The 17418-nt window shown below is 33.9% G+C and overlaps 1 protein-coding gene across 1 annotated transcript; it reads right to left on the bottom strand.

Annotated features, from left to right (window-relative positions):
• Nucleotides 1-1140: 1140 nt before the first annotated feature.
• On the bottom strand, nt 1141-16621 carry POU1F1 (POU class 1 homeobox 1). The gene is made up of 6 exons (XM_072970816.1): nt 16480-16621; nt 13558-13707; nt 5712-5936; nt 3536-3700; nt 2717-2777; nt 1141-1867 (listed from the first exon to the last, which is right to left on the bottom strand). Exons 1-6 carry the CDS (start codon nt 16619-16621, stop codon nt 1657-1659), a joined length of 954 nt encoding a protein of 317 aa, XP_072826917.1. The 3' UTR covers nt 1141-1656.
• Nucleotides 16622-17418: the final 797 nt, after the last annotated feature.

The following is a 17418-nucleotide window of genomic DNA, read 5'->3' as shown; positions in this document are numbered from 1 at the left end:
TAATTGGGAATTTACTCTTAAATAAGAAAAGACTTTATATATAAATATATATATATATGTATATGGTATATATATATATATGGTATTTAACTCCTCTTGGGTACAAGTTGCATGATTAAACATGGCTGATCAAGCTACTGAAAACTAAATTTTTTGTTGTTAATATATCAAAGTTTCTAGCCATCCAATTAATGCTGAGTATGTGTGCACAGACATGTATGATCTGCATAGATTATGGCCTGTGTAATGCATGGTCTTTATTAATATTATAAAGAGCAAGAGACTGGACAGTACAGTTTATTTAGTAAGCATTCTAAACAATAAAATTTGATCTAATTGTTCCCGTTTGTTATATAAAATAAGTTATATAAACATTGCCAGCAGATTTACATTCAAAATGCAAAAAAAAAAATTTACTATTTGATAGTGATATCACATTACATAGTTTGCTTCTACCTACAAGGTTCAAAGAAATGCATTCTCTTTTTTCAAATTGAAGTATAGTTGATTTACAGTATTATGTTAATTTCAGGTGTACAACATAGTGATTCAATATTTTTATAGATTATACGCCATTTAAAGTGATTATAAAATACTGGCTATATTCCCTGTGCTGTACAGTGCACATTCTTATAAATTAAATAAATATATTCCTTAAGGTACAATTCCCTGAATTGCAAAGCTCAATATACCAAACTTTTTTATTAATAATAAATCATATTCTAACCAATTAAACCAAAAGTGATAGTCTTTTCTGATAGGACCCCAGATGATTTTCTAGTTAGAGATTTCCAAAAATAAGTTATATTATTAAATTAGACACCCTTCAAGTTTGTAGCCATTGTTAAGAGCACACCCCTTTGTTCATACAACAAAGATCGCATGCTCACTGTGATGAGACGCTTTCCCAGACGCCGGAGAAACCACAGCAAACAACCCGGACATCTCCCTTGCACCGTTGCAGCTTACAGAAATTGTAGTGTGGCCCAAGAATCCATGGAGTTTACTTTCCATAGCTAAACATCAAAAAGGCTAATGTCTGGGAAAAATAAAAACATCATAAATTAATATTTCTATAAATCTCTTTTGAAACACTTCTTTGGTCTCTATGCCATGAATGTTAACTTCAAAGGTGTCACTTCTGATTAAGATTTATTCCTACATGCAATAATAAAATTCTAAGGCACCTCTGGTTCATAAGTGCAAAACTTTTAGTTCAGAAAAACTATTAGAGATGATGCAAGCAGGATGTCAGTTAAGGACTTTTCTGGTTGGATCCTCTCTGATGATATTCTTTATGTGACATTACTGCCTGAAACAAAAAAGCAGATTTATAGCCTTTGGAAAAAGAACCTTTAAACTAGAAGACCCATGTGCACACTCATGTGTATGTGTGTGTGTGGAGAGAGAGACACTGGGAGAGAGAAAATCATTGTTTTATTCCTATTAGTCTTTGGCTTAAAATGTACAATGTGGCTTCAGAGAGTAATTCATCAATATAATTTAAACTGTATTTTTTAAACTAGAAAAGAATAGGTTCTACAAAAGTTACTGAAATATTTTTTTTGAAGCTAACCAAATAACTAATTCTATTTTGGCTGGAGAAGAGAAAGGAATGAAAAAATAGAAAACCTGGCTATTACATGACAAGAAACCTTATCTGCATTCAAGATGCTCCTTAGAAATAGTAAATAAACTCTGATTCAGACTTGTTTTCACCCGTTTTTCTCTTTGCCTTCGGTTGCAAAACCAAACCCTCACTACTTCTTTCTCCAGATTCAGTTCTTCAGCCATCCGCAGGATCTCTTGAGAGGAAGGTTTATTCTGTTCTCCAAAATGTCTCTCTAGAGCGTCTTTAGCAGCAATACTGGGAGGTGGGGAGATAAGGGGAAAGAAGAGAGGGATAAACTTTTTAGGGATGTTTTTAGCAGATCAAAATTAAGTTAGGTTGAATTTCCTAAATAATAACATAAAAAGGAAACTTAAAGACTCTGAAAATACCGTCAAAGCTCTTCAACAAAGATAAATGTTCAGTTTGTTGAACATAGAGGCTTATCTACTGTTAGCAGAGTCACAGGAAGAAGTAAGAAAGTGGGAGCCCCAGACTTTGTGTTTATCCCACTTTGTGCCACAAGAGGGCACTGACTTCCTGAGAAGGAAATAATTCTGTAGGCATTTCTAAATTTCCCCCAGAAATCATTTAGGTTACTTACAAGAAACGAAATCTTTAGTGTACAACTAACTGACCAAAACAAAACCTGCATTTTATCAATTCCTAAGTGAGCCTCATGGATTTTAGAAAAAGATCAATGAACAATCTTTCTGGTTTGAAATGCAAGGAGTCACCCTGAACTTAAAGAGACAGAAATACTGATGACTGATAACAACATAGATATATTGCCAGAGCAAGACCTGTACCTAAAAGGACAGTAGGAACAGTCACTCCTCTGGAAGTGATTGTTCAGTTTCTGTTTTATTCGACACTTGTAGAACAAAACTGTTCTTGAATCAAACAATACACAGTTTTCCATCAAATTTAAAAATTTCTAGCTATTTCCCACCATTAATTTATTAAATATTATGCTCTTTTTACCAATCTTGTTTTTTCAATTGACTCTATTCATTTTTATGTTCTATTCAGTTTATGCTTAAATGTTCATTCCATTTGTAAGATTCTTTTTCTTCTCTAGAAACTTTAAATATCTCAAAAGTATACCTGATAGTTGTTCTCCGTTTCCTTTTCCTTTCATTTGCTCCCACTTTCTCATTGTATAAAGCTGTGATGAGAAAAGAATGATTACAAAAACACAGTAGGTTTTTGTTTTAAACTGTCAGAACTGTACTTCAAGTTTTCTTTATAAAATGATGCGAAATAAAATCACCGTATACCTTTTTAAAAAAATTATTGTAGTCTATATCATTTTATATTCCAAGCCCTAGATTAAAATGTTAATGAGAAATAATAACTTTGTAAAAACAATTGTCTTTAATTCATATCCCTACCTCACTTTTGTTGGAACACTTGCTCTAAATGCTCTCAAACCTTGCTCTTTATCCAGCCTTGACATCAATATAAGAGGATCATTTTATCATATTAAAGTGCTCATCTGGCAATAAGCTTATGTTATTCACTAGGAAGACGGGTGTGCAAGCGCTCTGGCTGCACTGATACGAGGTTATAAAAATGATTTACGTACAATTACTACAGCACATAGCACAGAGGCAAAAAGGAAAAAAACTCTGCATGTGTTGGAAAAAATCATTTCACCGCTTCATACCTGTGCCATGCTCTCTAGAAGCTCTCCTTCTCCAGTTTATTCTCTCACTACTTCCTTTCCCGGTAAATTTCTTTCTACACTTGCATTGGCCTTACTTGTTTTCAGTGTGACGAAAGAAGACATTTATGTCTCATCTCAAGAGAAAAATCAAACCAAATGAAACCTCAAACCTCTGGCGTTAGCATTCATCCAACCAATGGACACCATTGTTTTTAGGCTGAAACACCACAGAGTCTTGAGAAACCCGGCTTTAGTACCTCCTACTTGCTCAGCTTCCTCCAGCCACTTGGATAATATTGCTTTTAGTTTGCACGCATTTTTGAAGCTGAGCTGCAGGTTTTCGAATCGGCATATAGTTGTTTGACTGAACTCCGAGCCATGCACGGCTGCGAGGGCTTCCCCAACGTTCGTTTGGGTGTAGCCTGTGAAACAAAACAAACACCCTGAGCTTCTGGTTTTAGAGAAGCATTCGTTTTGGTCCACCATCGCAGAAATCTGTGTAGCTTTTTTGGTCAACTGTTAAATACTGCTTTTAATCCTATATTTGTTGGCACTTTAGAATAACAGTAAGGTTCATTGTAGAATCATCCAGTATTGCAAAAAATATTCCTTCTCACTAATAAACTATTTGTTTAGAAGTTAAAAGAATTCAGATAGAAACATCATGATATTTAGCCAAATTGGTTAGATGTGTCAAACACTTTAGAAGACATTTTAAAATTCTCTCTTTGTAATTATTCTTAAAAATCTGATGATATGTGCTCAAAAATTGATTGTACATTAAATATAATGCATAAAGTATATGGTGATATAAATATTTTTATCTCAACTGTAAGAATGAAAAATCTAATATGTTGAAGGATATCAAATAAAACTATGAATTGTGTTTACTTTCATATTATGAGACTTTGACCACATGACATTTTATATATACCTCCAAGCATATTTATTATATCATTTGTTAATGCTTCTGTCTCCAGGCAAAAAATTCTCAAAGATTGTCTCAAACATTTTTAGAATGCAAGTTGATAGAAGTCATCAATATAGAATTTGAAACATTCACAGCAATGTAAATAGCAAATTGAAAATGAATGTCATACAGATGTCTACTGCTGTGTTTATGACAAATAGTAACTACATATTAATTCAGAGCCTCAAGCTATATACCTGTATGCATAAAATGTTTACATATGATGCCCATCAATAAATATTAAAAATCACTGATGGTTCATTCCACAAGTGCAGAAGTTTGCACTAGCATTTCAATCTATTAAAATATACTACTTCATGCATTTAAGTCAATTTTTAATTATAGCCATTTATGTTAAAAACACTTTTTCAGTAGAAAGTGAACAAAGGCTATGAATAGACAGTTCACAGAAAAAGAATCACAAATGACTGTCAAATACATGAAAGAAAATCTTTCATTCTTTACTCATAATAAGAGAAATTTCTTATATAAAATAACAACTTTGACCTTTCTGATTTGCAAAGACACAAAAGATTAACAGCATATTTTTCCTTCAACAACTATTTTCTTATTCCATGTGCCTGTCACTGTTCTAAGTGCTGAGGATATGCCATCAAGGAGAAAACAAAATAAATAAACAACAAGAGACTCCATTTGCACGGAGCTCATAATCTGAAAGGTGGCAAAAGAAATATCCACAGTGATAGTATATTTGGGTACAACTTCCATAGAGACCAATTTGACAACATCTTTTAAAACTACAAATATGCATGCTCTTCTTTGATAAAAGCAATTTTGCTTTTAACACTTTTCCTACACATATATTTATAGAGGTACAAGACGGTATGTATGAATTTAATCATTGTGGCCTTGTTTTTGTTAGCATAAGATTGAAGATCATCTAAATTCTCTAAGTAAGAGATGGGTGGTATATTAATAAAATGGAATTTGACAGATGCATTTTATTTAAAAAAAGCTCTCTAAAAACCAATACTGAAAACTCTCCAAAATAAACAAATTTAAAAAAATCTGTCTGAAGAAATAAATGTATTTGTTTATATGTATCTATGCATAAAATATCTTTGGAAGGATATCCAAAAAACTAACAACATTGATTAAACAGGAAGGACAAACAGAAGGAATACATTTCCCTTGCACACTTTTAGCCTTTGAGTCATATGAACATACCATCTACTCAAAGAAATACAGATAAAAGCAGGCACTTCAAAATTAATCTTTGAAAAATAGTGCCATTAATTTTAAAAACTGTGTATTTTGGAATTAAGAACTTTACAAGGAAATGAAGGTTTTGGTAGGTTTTTCATAATTTGAGTAACACCCACCGTGGAGATGAAGAATGAGACCTGTCTTGAACTTTGGATCTGAGTGTAAGAGACTGAACGGTAATAGAGTAAGAATTTGCAGACCAAGTTGCGCACCCGCTGCTCTGAACAAGCACATACCTAACTTAATTCTTCTCACTTTAAATTCATTGGCAAACTTTTCAAGTTCCCGGATTTCTGGAGAATCCATGTCTATTGGTTCTTCCACCAACTTGCTTTTCCGCCTGAGCTCCTGCTTGAAATCAGCGGCTGTGGGGTCCTCCGGCAGGAGAGGCTGGTGCATGGGGGGAAAGCCATGACTCAAGGCGTGGTCGGGAAACTTATAAAGACAAGGGGTTAAGCTGCCTGGAACAAGAAAAGGAAAGGACCATTTGTCGTTATCCCCCATTTCTGTGCATGGTAGGGTTTGGCTCATAAGAGCCCCCTATTCTGGGACAGCCAGTCTCAATTCTGAAAGGTTACATGACAGTCAGGCTTCTGAAGTAGACATCAGAGTAATTTAATATAAATGCAATGATTTATGATTTCCACCTTCCTCAGAGCAGCAAAAACAAAAAGAATACAAAGCCAAAGGGAAGAGGCAGGGACTTGCAAATAATTAAAATAGAAATAAGCAAATTTCACCAAAGTGTGAGTTTTCCTTCATTTTTTTTCTCTTAAAAGACATTTACTCCTGGGAACCTCCTCCTGAGGTTCAACTCTTACCAGAATGTGTATTTTTATCTCTGTTTTCTGAATTCACTGAACAGATAATCTATGATGTTTGTTATAATCAAGGCACAGGGCTGGGAAGTTTTTTTAATATTGGAAAATTGATACTGTAGTATTAGGAAGCCCCACTATTTTATCAGTAAATGCTTAATTTCAAGGGGAAAGAATCGTGTCTGATTTTAATTTAGCAAAGGCAGGTAAAAAGAAAGATTATGAGAATCTAAAATACATTAATGTGGTGAAATAACTTTGAGGAGTAACAGATATTAACAAAAAGTTATTCTTAAAGTTCTATTAAAAAGTCAGCAACAAGATTCCTTGAAAAGTATAAAATATAATAGTATCATCTCTTGATTATTATTTAAGAAACAAAAGTAAGTGGCAAGGAAGGGTGCAATTCTAGATATGACAGGTAGATATGACATACATGATGAAGCATTGAGTCCATTGCATGAGTTAAAAGACAAATCACAGAAAACTAAAAGATCTAATTTTTCAATTGCTTCTAGATTTCATTCTTCATTTGAAAAGAAGAGTCTCTCTCAGCTGGGGAGCATGGGTGAGAGGATGTTTTAAGCCAGGTTCTCACTCATTTTATTTATTTTCTTCATCAGTACATAATATTTTTATTGATAGAGATTTCACTTCAATTTATAGTAAATGACACATGTATAACCAAGACATTTGGGTATAAATAAAATATTCAGCAATCAAGAATTTTCTTATGAGTATAAATAAATATTTAAACTAAAAATAAATTACTAGAGAATATATGCAATAATTATTCTTAGAAACTTACTGAAAAATACATCCAATTTATGCTATCTGTAATCTTTCCATAAATACATCCACAAATCAGACATGAGTAATAGTGCATTTTGCCAGAATATATAAATTTTACATTAATATATCAACATATAATGAGAATGGAATAGTGGAAGTCAGCAAATTGTTGACTTATATTATTTATATGAGAATATGTGATTAGGAAGTGTACCCCTAGCCAATAGACTGTTTGACTTTTCTGAAGCAAAATACACATGCAAGTGAGAGATTAAACAAAATAGTATAAAATAAATGTAGCTGTTTCACAGTGTAAAAGTATATATAAAGGAAACTATTCTACCATCTAGAACAATTCATGCTACTTTTACAAACCCAAATTACCCAGCTTTACTTTTTAAAGGGTCACTTTACACTTTAGTGGGTGGTATACTGATCAGACTAGATAAAATGTTAAAAAGTAATTGTTTTGATTTTTAATTTATTACATAGCTCATTTTAGAAAATGTTTATTGTCTTTGGGGTTCATTTTTAGCTTTTTGTTAGTTTTAGATTTCTTCTAGTTGAAATAAAAGACTAATATATATTAAAAAAACTAATCACATTTATTTTAACATCTGCTTAATAATTATCTCAAGACTTTTCTTTTGCTTCGGCTTTCAGAGTTGGTTCTTACACATACGTAAAAACCTTCACTTCTTTCATCATCCAGAAATATCACATGTCACTTATTACATCTAATGATGAAATACTCTGAGAAACAATAAAAACAGATAGAAGAAAACGGGCTGCTGTTTGATTTTGCACACTCAGTGTATTTTAAAGCATTTTAGATAAGTCATTTAACTTATGTCAAAGTATTTTTATTTACATAAATAATTTGTTGCCTGTCATTTACATGAGATGCCATAAGGACTGAATTTGTTAGCAGTCTTGACCATTTTCAAATTTTCTTGCTGATAATCATAGTCACACACTGCTACAAATCTACAGACTATTTTCATTTCACATTTATCATCTTATCCTTATATAAACAAATAAGGTAGAAAAGATATGTATTTTTTACTCACAAGTTAAAATCTAAGTAAAAATAAGTTAAATAACGCTCCTTGGGTACTATGATGGATTCACTATTATAGTTTGAAACTAGAACTGAAATCCAGTGAACTTTGCAATAAACCACATCAAAAGAATAACCTAGTTCATTTTTCAGGTAGTCTATACTGAGAGAAATCAAATAACTTAAAGACGTATGCAGTTTAAACACATTCAGCTACATTAAACAAATGCTCTCAGACAAAATATTATAATTACTTATTAAATATTGGAAGTGTGCCATCTCTATTTCTGGAAAATTTTAAAGGTAGTTTATATATACATTATAAATACTCTGGAAAAATGGACATTTAGAAAAAACGTTTTAACATGAGTCTATAAAATAGACACAGGAAAATACCACGTTCCCATGTTTGACAATCCACAGAGAAAAGGAAAACACAATGTGTGAGATCTTATTTTTCATTAAATGAAAGTATTCACAATTAGCTGCAGGGACAGTTTTCCCGGAACTAACCTTAGAGAGAAATTCATGACAGTCACAGGCACAGCCAAACTGCGGTTTTTATCATAGGACCTTGTATTTGGGGGAGAGTGGGAAGTAATCCGTATGGTATGTCTAAGATATTTTAAAATTTTTTTCTAAAGCCTGGATTATTGAAAAAGAGAGGGAAAGAAGGAAGAAGATAAAAGACGTGGTGAGTCGGGTGCAGCAGAAGTCCCACGATCAATTTCCAAAGCACCGATTAAGCAAAATTGTCTATAAGCCTAGAACAAGCGCACACCTAAATAGCTCAGACGTGTCTGCACAGCCCAGCGTATCTTTTCCCACTGCAGATCTACCCACCACAGCCCTTCTGAACTGCTCTGCGTGTGCATCTGTGTGGCAGAGGTGAGAGCATAGAGGTAAGTCTTTTCAAGCAGGTGATGGGGAAGCCGAGGTCCAGCCTGCCTTGCAGGGACCTGCTCCAGGTCCCATGATAGGGGCCAAACTGCTCTTCTGCAGAAGCCGGTTCTGCCAGATGCTGACTGGCAATACCTCTGAGGTTAAGGGCTTGAAGTCTTAGAAGAACAAACAGGGGAAGCGGAGGGACACAGTAAAATACCCCCATCCTGCTGTAGACATGCATAGAAAAGGGTATTTCCATTTCTTTTTTTTTTTTCCTTCACGCATGACGGCGTGAAACAAATCATGAATTGGAATTGCGAATTTTTTCTCTTTTGTGCATTAGTACATCCTATCCACGGATAACAGGGGTCCTCTGCCTGGTTTTGTAAACGAGGTTGACTTGGCGCACCGCCACGCCCACGTCTCCATTCGGTTATGGCTGCTTTACCATCACCGAGTTGCGTAGCTAAGAGAGACTAGAAAGTTGAGAGAAAATACGTCACGCTAGAGCTACTGAAAGTCCTTTCATGATCCTGAGGCAAAAGATGGTTAGAATTAGTCCTTCCTTTAGTGTTAACACGACCAGAATGAATTAGAGAAAAATGAAACTTAAATAAAACAAAAAAAAAAGAAAAAAAAGGAAAGAAAAAAAAAAAAAGACAACTTAAGAACAAAGAGATGGGCTCCAAAGTAGACTGTTTCTCTGTCGCTGTCAAACACATTCTGTTACCTTTTGTGTTAGCCCAGGAGGAAAGGGCACTTTCAGCCATACTAACCTTTCTTTTATTATCCATTTCTCATAAAAAAAGAGCATTCATTCATCTTCGTGATTAATTCCAGGCATCAGCTATTTTGTTTTCCTCTTAAAATTAATCTGTAAACAAGGACGTCTTGGGTGGTCGTTAACACCACATAACCTTGCTGGGTTTAGCCATCATCGCTGTGTCCGGTTTACTCAGTTTCCACAGGACAGCGGACAAGGCACACAGCTCATTAAGCTTGTTTTCTAACTTGGACGCAGCTTTGGAAGCTGGAGAACAGACCCAATCTCAGATACTCAGGAATAAGAGTTTTGAAAGATTTTTGTTGTTCTCTTGTTTTCTTTTGTGTTTATCTAGATGAGATTTTTGAGTAGTATGTATAATTTCCTATTTCCTGGTATCTATACTATAGGCTATTGAATTATCTAAGTTCTTGGGAGGCAAGAGACAGAAGAAGGAATCTAGCTGCAAGTTTATCTGAAGGGAAGATCGAGGAGAAAGTCAGGCTGAGTTGGTACAGATTTGCCACAACTCAGCTCCAGCAGAGCTGTGGGACCCACGGCAACCTGGATATGAAGAGACTGACACTCTGAGTTGTTAAGTGACTTGAACAAGGTTTGTAATTAGTTCCCGGTGTGACTAATTTAGTTCTCCCAGTCATTCTCTTTGATATGCCCACATCTGGACTATGAGGCACAGTGGATTCATCTGATGATGAAAGTCCTCCCAACCAACCTTCACAAAATATTCGCTATAGCTCTTGCCTTCCAGTGGGTTATTCATTTAATGAAATGCTCAAAGTAAATGCAAGCATCAGAGTGTGGTGATAAAATAACCATATTCAAATAAAGCAATTTCATACCCTTTGAAATATTGTTCTTTTCACAGCGCCCCTTTTTCGTGGAGTGTGTGACAATGAACCTGTCGGCTGTTGATAAGACACTTCTGTGGATTGTGTGGAAGTGGTTGATTTGATGAATGCCTTGAGAGTTCTCAGAAAATTCAAATGACATAACCAGGCTTCTCTTGTGTATTTTATACCTCTGCTATTTTACTTTTGAATTGCTGTGTTTTATAACGCAGTTTGTGTAGCTTCTCTGGGGATAACGGCAGAAGGGTTCAGATTCCCTGAGATTTAATCTGCCACGATGCAAAGGCTAATGTGAATGTATGTCAAAAATAGTGACATCGTAACAAATTATAAAGCACATCACATTTCAATGGTCTCCTTCTCAAAAAAATATTCAAATATAATCTCCATGCTTTCCATGGTGAGGTTTTCTTTCAGTGACAAAATATATTTAATTTCGTTTAAAGACTACCGCGATAGCTCCAAATCTTAGGACAAACATTGGGCTCTTGATTGTCGCTAACCCAGGCTTTGAATGATCTTAATGGACTTCTCCAGGACCCTCTCCTTTTTAACTGTAATGAGTACGAGAGTTTGCTGAGTACCTGCCGAGGGAACTCGTGCCAGCCTGAGCCTCCTGCGGACTCTCATTGTGAACCTGGGCCTGTTCTCCCCGATCCGGGAAACCGGAAGGATGTTAGATTCCTCAGGCCAGCTGTGAACTCACCAGGCCAGCAGCCAGCAGCCTCGATCTGGTGGGAGGGCGGTGGTGGCAAAAAACCTTCTTAAAGTATTCGGTCTGTAGCTGATTTTATCTCTGCGCTTGCTGGGTTTAGGGGGCGCCTGAAGTTGCACCTGGGTTCCTGGGAATTACCAAGAAGGAGCAGCACGCGGCCAAGAGCTTGTCATTTCTTTTCTCCATAATCAAAGTGTGGTAGAGGCCACAGAGAGCATTCTGCCTGCACCTCTAGTGGCGAAATGCGCGTCATTCTACTCTTTTATTATGAAAGCAGTTCATCATCAGCGAGGGCGGTTCTCATTAACCACGAATACTGATTAACTGCTAAGAATATGAATCATAAATGATCCACTTTCAAAGGGAAAGAGAAAAATATGGCTTTCTTTATTTCTTAATTATTAAAAAGAGACACTAGGATTTACAGGAGACCATTAAGAACATCAGTTTTCATTTTACCATCAAGGTGAGGATACTATTTTATTCAGAACGCCTCAATAGAAGTTAAAGGAACCTAATTTGTTCGGGAATATCTAATTTTAAAGTTTTAAAGTTTTATTTAGTCTTAAACTGAGAAATTGAAGTTTGGTGAACTAAATTCTTTAATTTTATTTCAAATTTATAGACATAAGTCCATGTTTGATTTTTTATTATCTACTCTGGATAACAAAACACAAGAAAAGATTTCCCTAATATGTGATTCCTTTATCCAGAGTTTCTCTCTCAATATCCCACAAGTGTGCATGTACACACACACACACACACACACACACACACTCTTATAGTCGCACGTAGAGCTTTAGTAGTTTATTGTCACCCACAATATTTCTCTCCCTGCTGCAGTAATAAATAAAAAAGGTTAAAGAATACCTAAAAAATTCTGTGCACAACAAAATTGTTTCTCTGGCCATGTCCTAAAACTGCCGTAAGTTTTGTGATAAGTGGATCTGTTAGGTCAGATTTTCCTTTTCCTTAAGAAATGTGCCTTCGAGATTTCCATACAAGTAATTAATCTTGGTCTAGTGATGACCTACTTATCCAGAGGGAAAAAAGATATGTAACTTTCAACTATTTCAGTCTCATTTAAGACTCAAAAACAACTCAGAAACGGCTGACAAATACTGAAACAACTATCACTAAAGTAGCTGCAAATCACTCTTAGCCTTCAATGTCTTATTTATCTTCATGGACCAAATGTCCAGAAGAAATATTGCCATGAGGGGGAGGTCCTGTAAATCTGTTCTGTCTACTTTGGTAGCTGCATAAGGTTATCGAGCACTTGAAATGTGGCCAGTGCAACAGAGTTTTAAATTTGACCTTATTTTAGTTCAGTTTCAGTTGCATTTAAATTTAAATAACTACATGAGGTTAGTGCCTACTGTATTATTACTGGAGGCAAGCCCACCAACGGCATAAACAAGTAACAATCAGCAGCTTGGCAGTAGTGAATCAGAATAAAAATCATACATTATCATTCTAAGTGAAGTAAGCCAGAAAGAGAAAGAAAAATACTATATGATATCACTTATATGTCAAATCTAAAAAAAAAAAAAAGATACAAATGAACTTATTTACAAAACAGAAACAGACTCACAGACATAGAAAACAAAATTATGGTAACCGGGGCAGGGAGTGGGAAGGGATAAATTGGGAGTTCAAGATTTGCAGATACTAACTACTATATATAAAATAAATAAACAAGTCTCTTCTGTATAGCACAGGGAACTGTATTCAATGTCACGTAGTAACCTATAATGAAAAAGAATATGAAAACAAATGTATGTATATGTATGACTGAAACATTACGCTGTACACCAGAAACTGACACAACATTGTAAACTGTCTATACTTCAATAAAAATAAAAAATAAAAATATATAATTATTAAAAATAGAATAAAAATCATACAAAGCAAACACAAGAGTTAAGAAGCATCACAGTTCAGGGCTGTGTACAGTATGGGCAATCGAGTATAATCATTATGATCTCTGAAGACATCATTATGATCTCTGCAGACATCACAGATCAGGGAACATTTCAAAACACAGTGGTTTAACCAGCAATTTCCAAGGTGAAGCGATCTGAATTTCATGATACACTCTAGTCAAGATTCCCTCAAACCCAGGAAATCCATCTAAGTGTCCCCAACTCAATCTCATATGTGAAGACAATTTTTCTTACCTGCCATCACTCCATAGGTTGATGACTGGTTCCCATAATGACAGGAAGGAACAGAATAATGAAGTCCTGTTGCTGTGTTTCCCAGTGTCGTCATCAAGAAATATGTGCACAAACATTTAGGAGTTTGAATCAAAGACAAAACAGACGGGACTGGTAAGAAAATGTATGAGGATTCAAGACACATTCATTTCATTTCAAAAGTATACATTTATGTGATTATTAAAGTTACATGGCAATAATTTGTTCTCATATGAGGGAAGTTCTCTGATGAGTAGGTAAAAACTAGATATTGAAATTTGTCTCAGATAATGAGATCATGACCCATCAAAGTGGACTATAGCCTTCATTAATTATATCCAGTGCTCCACATTAGGGTCACTGACTGGATTGAACCTTGGCTAATCGGGAGTTGCAGAATTCTTGCAGCTTTCACTCAATATAGACATTGCAAAGAACTGACTAGAGGACAGTCTCTTGTATAACATGGTATTATAAAGTAGTTTTTTTCTGGAACAATAAATCAGAAATCAACTCTTCGAACAGTCTTTACTTTTGTTTATTCGCCTAATAAATTTCTTCCAGCAGAGGAAATGGCAGAGCAATTAGCCTTTTATTGGATACAGCCATAGAAATCTCACTAAATTCAGAGATTTATGAGAAACCTGTATGATGGACGTAGGTTGAAGTTGAAACCATGAGGTTGTACATTTTCTGCATGCACACAATTAATTTAATAATTCTAATGATAAAGCTGGTCAAAAATAAGATCATTGACTATTGAGTGACTTGAGGTCTCCAAAGGTTGAATCTGATATATAAACATAGCCTCACTAATAAACAGCTATGTCTCATAGAGGTAATGTGTAATTTGAAAGTAAATTTGAATTACTAAACTTTAATCAAAGTTTAAACATAAATCATCACTTTGACTAAGGAAATAAGACTCTTGACAATAAAATCTTAAGCCAGTGTTTGCCTATATATTTTATTTTCTCTTTTTTTCCATCATATCCTGAATATAGTGGTGGATTTTCATAAATATAATTGTATCTCCTTGAATAAATATGAGATATTATAAAGTTTAGATTTAGAATCCTTTGAAAATATTGAGATGTACTCTAGTGACTAAAGACATGAAGTCTCTTTAGAAAGTAAAACAAATTTTCTCTAACTATAGCTCAATTTTTAATATTTTAAAAATCTGTGTAAATTTTCATTTTACACCTGACACGTAGTGAGAACTGAAGTCATTTTACATTATTATGATTACTATGCATTCCAAAATTAAACAAATAAACATGAAACACATTTAACATTCAAGTGCTATTATAATCAGTATATTACTAATTCCTTACTTAGGCAATTAGATGTATAGGATTACAATTTGATAGAAAAATTAAAAATTTAATGCTATGCTATTTAAAACACATTAGGTCATTTTTACTGATTATGAATTTCTTTTACTTCCAAAGTTTAAATATTTTCTGTTTCTCTGATTTGTGGGAATTGTATAAAAGCCAGGCTAATAGACTAAATATCTTATTTATTTTTAAATAAATAAATAAATAAGGTTTTGAGCCTAAACTTGCTTAACTACTACCTCAATTCTAAATTTTATTTTTATTCTGGCCAAATACTATCCACACACAGTAGATTAAACAAACAACGCATTATTCTTCTCATCCCAACTTCTAGAAAGATCTATTATTTAAAATATACAATTAGCTATGTGATAATTATTTAAATTTATTTATACCACAACTCTTTGATAAAAAAGACTTTATCACATTTTCCTAAAAATATGTTTGAGGATATTTTCATTAGTATATTTTAATTAAATTTTGAGAATCTTTAGTAGATAAAAAAAATTCTGCATTAATAATTCTATCAAAGACTAGATATATGATCTCTTGACACTTTAAAATTTGGCTGACGATGAATGCCAAATTTACATATATGTTTGGAAGCTGCTTAATATATTGAAGATAACACTTAAATATTTTAAATCATCATAAAATATATCAACTCAAATTTTGATTTTTAAATGTATAAAATTAGTTCATATTTAGATTTGCTTTTAAAACAAGTGGAAAGTGAATAGTATGTTGCTATTAAACAAAAGACGTTTACTCAGCTTGAATTTTTTATAAATCAACTTCAAAACACTTTGTTACTGCATAAAACTGGACACATTAACAAAACATACTTATCTGCTTGAGTGTGTTTGAGATAATATATTTGAATTCATAAGTTTAATTTTCACTTAAAAAAGTTAAGTAAGAAAACAATAAAACTTGGTTAGACATTGAAATCTCTTCAGAACTCAATTTTGAGAAAAATTCAACTCAGTTCATGGGCTCTAAATGTTATATTGCTTCTATATTTGATTTCTGAGTTTTTAGTTATGCTAAAAAGGCAAGTGTATTAAAACATTTAATTATTTAAACATTTAATTATTTTTGGAAATCCATCGTTGTTGGTATTGGGGATCATTTAGCTGTGTTGTTTTTAGTCATGGTAGTAAATATAACCTAAAAACCAAATAAATCTCTAAGATAAAGAAGTAACATCTTTTAGACACTAAATTATTTCACACTGTTTCTTCAGCTTTGCTATTTATACTTATATGTTTACATAAAAAGTTTTCATATTAAAAGTAGCCAGACTCATTGTTTACTTATGTAGAAAACAGATCTTTATAATAAAACCAACAGTGATTGAAATGACCACACTTACTAATACTTCTTGAAAATTTTCTTAGGCATTTTGGCTTCTTTAATATCCTTAATATTTAACTTAATACAAAATTAACATGAAGGAGAAAGTAAAAGAAGCAAAGAGATTCTGAACTAATAAGATTCAGAGCATCCTCCCCGACATCTTTAGGGCCAGCCACATGTAGACCGCTATTGGAGCCCGTACCTGTGGACATCACGTTGGTGGCATGGTTGGAGACTGGTAGGCACTCGGCAGCGCTGTGGTGCATTATCAGAGGCAGAGTTGCAGAAGACTCAGAATTCAGAGGTATAAAGGTATCAGCCGAAGTAAAAGGTTGGCAACTCATTCCCACAAGAGAGTTGAAAAATGAGGAGAAATGCTGCTCCCCTAGTCAGAGTTTTATTATATTACCATCTCAAAGGGCCGTTTCAAATCTCACTACCTGCATATATACATCAGGGAGGCGCTGAAGCACCAGGAGGGCGCGTGCTGGTATTTATACTGCAGGGAAATCCCTTTATACATGTTAATCGTCTTTTCCCAGGGGTATTGCTTTATCAATCTGGACCGTCTTCCTTCTTCCCCAAACATCATCCATGCCCCAGAGGGGAAGCTGATTCTTGGGTACAGACTGAAGACAAGAGAGAAATATGAAACTTTATTTGACAACTTCAGATAAAAGTGTCCCTCAAAGAAATAAAGCTACAATAAATTAAAAGGTACTAAGTGTCTTTTTGCTACTAGTACAATGACAAACTTATACATACGAGATTTTTTTTGAAACTTCTCATTAAATATGAAAAATAACCAGCCACCTAATTTTAAGAAACTGAGTTTTTAAGTTTAAACTGAAAGAAGCATAGAAAACTAAACATGAGAATGAATGTATTACCAACTACTGATTCACACTCAATATAATTTTGAAAAACTATAAAGAACAATTGGCTTTTTACTATATTATAAATAAAAATGGTAAACTATTGAATAAAATTTTGGTAATTTGTAGAGAAGATAAAAATGAGGGATAGCATTTCTCTCTTGATTTCAAGTTTCTCATGAAGAACGTACATTTAGTAACCTCTTACTAGATGTCGACACTGTTCTAAGGCACTTTGCATGGTTATGTCAGCAAATCTCACAATG

This window comes from Vicugna pacos, chromosome 1, assembly GCF_048564905.1.
Source record: "Vicugna pacos chromosome 1, VicPac4, whole genome shotgun sequence".
In the NCBI taxonomy this organism is placed as follows: Eukaryota; Metazoa; Chordata; class Mammalia; order Artiodactyla; family Camelidae; genus Vicugna; species Vicugna pacos.
Note: the sequence above shows the minus strand (reverse complement) of the source record. Positions and strands in the feature narration are given on the sequence as shown.

What these genes read in the sequence shown, in the direction of transcription:
- POU1F1 (XM_072970816.1), bottom strand. Translation starts at nt 16,621, where the DNA reads ATGAGTTGCCAACCTTTTACTTCGGCTGATACCTTTATACCTCTGAAT. An exon ending in CACCAACGTGATGTCCACAG is followed by an intron (nt 13,708 to 16,479) that starts GTACGGGCTCCA and finishes TTTTCTTACCAG; the next exon opens with TCCCGTCTGTTTTGTCTTTG. An exon ending in AAACGGAGAACAACTATCAG is followed by an intron (nt 1,868 to 2,716) that starts GTATACTTTTGA and finishes CCCACCTCCCAG; the next exon opens with TATTGCTGCTAAAGACGCTC.